The sequence below is a fragment of the Terrapene carolina genome, unplaced genomic scaffold (genome assembly GCF_002925995.2).
Source record: "Terrapene carolina triunguis isolate 2854851 unplaced genomic scaffold, T_m_triunguis-2.0 Scaffold58, whole genome shotgun sequence".
Classification (NCBI taxonomy): domain Eukaryota; kingdom Metazoa; phylum Chordata; order Testudines; family Emydidae; genus Terrapene; species Terrapene triunguis.
In genome coordinates, this window is record NW_020664409.1 from 112,375,436 (window position 1) to 112,378,598 (window position 3,163).

Below are 3,163 nucleotides of genomic sequence, written 5' to 3' on the forward strand. Positions count from 1 at the left end.
TAGACCCCACTCCCCTCCCAGAGCTGGGAAAGAACCCAGGAGTCCTGCCCCAGCCTTTGCTCCAACCACTGCACCCCACTGCCTCCCCAAACCAGATGGAGCAAAAGGACGAGCCAGCTTGGTACTTTCCTCATTAAAAAGTGAACATGTCGCTTTTTTTATTGCATCACAGAGACCACAGGTCCTCCGTATTCCTCCACCACCGATCAATCAAAGAAATAGTCTCTCCTTAGGTCCGGCCGCGCCAGGGCGGCGCTCTGCTCCCAGGATCCCGGAGCTGCCCCTCGGGAACCTGCCTGAATGCCCGGGGGGGTCAAAGACAGGCCTGAGCCCCTGGGCCTCACCAGGGCACCCTGTCTCCCTTCTTCTCCTCTCCCTTTTTGATCTAACTCGCAGAAAGCCCGGGCAGGAGGCGACTCACAACAGCGTCACTAAATCATCTAGTCTCACTGCTGTTCCCGGGAGATTTTTTTTTTTTTTTTGATGGATTAAATTAAGCGCTTCCATTTCCGTCCACCACCTGATCGCTGCATTATAAATCCAAACAGCTGATCAGAGAGTCTTCAGAAATTCAGGACCTTCCACAGCGGCTGCGGCAGAGCCTGGGAGCTGTCCAGCGCTGACAAGAAGCCGCCAGCCCCGAGCGGAACAATAAGGATTGCAGCGCACGGCGCAGGAGGCGACGCCGGGAACCCGAGCGCCGGGAGCTGTCCAGTGCTGAACTCGCGGGCGATGTCTGAGGACCCAGCTCTGGGCTGGTGACCCTGGAGCTCAGGGTGGGCTTTGGAACCGCGCTGGAGGGCGCCGGGAAGGGCCTGGGCAGCCAGCCGCCGCCTCCGCCGCACAAAAGCCGCTGGCTCTCGGGCTGGAACAAGGACTGATTGCACCAGGGCTTGGGACTGCACGTCGGAGCGAGCCAAACCTACCGCAAGCCACAAAGCCATAGCGCCCAGGAGCCCTTTTCTAGCTGTCCTTTTTTTAAAGATTTTTTTTGGGGGGGGTCCATTTCTTCCCCCCCCCTCTAATCGCTGACCCAGCTGCCGCGTGTCTCCCGTTTCGGCCGCGTGTAGAAACCATGCCAAGATCTTTCCTGGTCAAAAAGGTCAAACTCGATGATTTCTCTTCGGCGGATCTAGAGAACTCGTACGGCAGATCTCGGGCAGACTTCAGCTCGCGGCTCCATGACAAGGGTAAAGACAGAGCGCGGGGGCTGGTGGAGATGTTACTGGGGCTGGGGCTGGCTAGGGAGCGTGTGTGGCTGGTGGCCCTGGGGCCGGGGCCGGGGCTGCCTGGCCGGTTGAGATGCACTGGGGGACACATTCCTATGTGCCGCCTGCCTCCTTCCCTGGAATGCGGCTCGCCAAGAGCCATATTGAGCAGGCTCTGCCTCTCGGAGGCTGTTGACTCGGCACATTTTAATGCAACCCAATCGCTCTGTTCCTACCACCGCACTAAAATTAGACCTTGACAAAAAGACGGTACCAAGGCGGTGCAGGGGTGGGGGAGAGTTCCCAGCCGGGGGCGGCGGGGGGGGGAGAGGGGTTGGAATTCACCGCTGCAGAAAGGTTTTTGTTTGGAAGGCCCTTTTGTCTGCCACTAGACAAGTTCAAGGACAACTGTTAGCAACCTCCGGGCTTCTCCGCGCGGCGGGCTGCCCCCCTGGCTGGCGCCAGGCGATGAATCGGGGCCGAGGTGACTAAACCTCTGGGTGAAAAGTTCCTCTAGGAATGACCCCGGCTCCCAGAGGCCGCCCCAAGCCCTGGCGCGGCGCACTTCGCTGGCTCCTGGCTTTTGTTGACTGCAGCATGTCTGCAGCGTGTTGCATAATCGGGAGGGAATTGGCTGAAGTGGTTTGGGAGGGAAGGAAAGGTCATGCCCCGGGCCCCCCTCTGTAGGCTCGGCCCCCAAACTGACCTTGAGCGTTCCCCGGAGAGGCAGGTGTCACCTCTGGGGGGTGGGGGAGGGGCACATCACATCCATGTCCTCGCTTTGCATTCAGCGGCATCTCAATGAGTGCTCGGAGTTGCAGCCCCCAGTTAGAGGAGCCGGAGCAGCGCTTGGCTGCCGCATCTCCCCAGCCTCCCTCCCTCCCTCCCTGCCTCTGCCTATCTGCGCCCAGCAGCCGGCGAAGCGAGCGGGAATCTCGGGGAATGATGAAGAGGGTGGCTGGCGGGGAAGGTTCATCAAACGCCAGGGCCATTAGCATGACAGTGGAGAGCCGGCTCCTGGTTCATCGCCACGCACTTCATCCCGGAGCCGGCCCCCCTGCCGCAGGCAAACCAAGGGGGGCCACTCGCGGGACTAGCTTGTTGCATCTATTAAGCAGAGAGCTCTCCAGCTAATCTCCCCGGGCCCATCCATGATTTAACAAGCCTCCCCGTGTCTCTCCCTCTCCGCCCCCTCCCCGCAGGGTACATCCGTGACTACATCACCCCGTCGGTCTATGAAGGCGAAAGCGAAAGCGCCATCAAGGTGCCCTCGCCTGACCCGATCTACCCGGGGGCGCACGGGGACTATGGCGCGCCGGACTCGGACCAGCCCGACAGCCCGCACTCGGAGATCGCGGCCGGCTACATCAACGGGGACGCGGCGGTGAGCGAGGGCTACGCGGTGGACGCCTTCTTCATCACAGACGGGCGGTCGCGGCGCAAGGTGGTGAGCGGGGCGCGCAGCCTGCAGCGGCACCGGTGCAGCGAGTGCGGCAAAACCTACGCCACCTCCTCCAACCTCAGCCGGCACAAGCAGACGCACCGCAGCCTGGACAGCAAGATGGCCAAGAAGTGCCCGACCTGCGGCAAGGTCTACGTCTCCATGCCGGCCATGGCCATGCACCTGCTCACCCACGACCTCAAGCACAAGTGTGACATCTGCGGCAAGGCCTTCAGCCGGCCCTGGCTGCTGCAGGGCCACATGCGCTCGCACACGGGCGAGAAGCCCTTCGGCTGCGCGCACTGCGGCAAGGCCTTCGCCGACCGCTCCAACCTGCGCGCCCACATGCAGACCCACTCGGCCTTCAAGCACTTCAAGTGCAAACGCTGCAGCAAGACCTTCGCCCTCAAGTCCTATCTCAACAAGCACTACGAGTCGGCCTGCTTCAAGGGGGCCGTCCCGCCGCTCAGCCCCATCGAGACCTGACCGGGGGGCGTCCCCTGGCGGGGCCCCC

At 62.0% G+C, this 3,163-nt stretch overlaps 1 protein-coding gene across 1 annotated transcript; it reads left to right on the forward strand.

Moving 5' to 3' along the window:
• Positions 1–1,075: 1,075 nt before the first annotated feature.
• SCRT1 (scratch family transcriptional repressor 1) lies at positions 1,076–3,135 on the forward strand. Its single transcript, XM_024224098.2, has 2 exons — positions 1,076–1,190; positions 2,411–3,135. The coding sequence occupies exons 1-2, from the start codon at positions 1,076–1,078 to the stop codon at positions 3,133–3,135; spliced, it is 840 nt and encodes a 279-aa protein (XP_024079866.1).
• Positions 3,136–3,163: the final 28 nt, after the last annotated feature.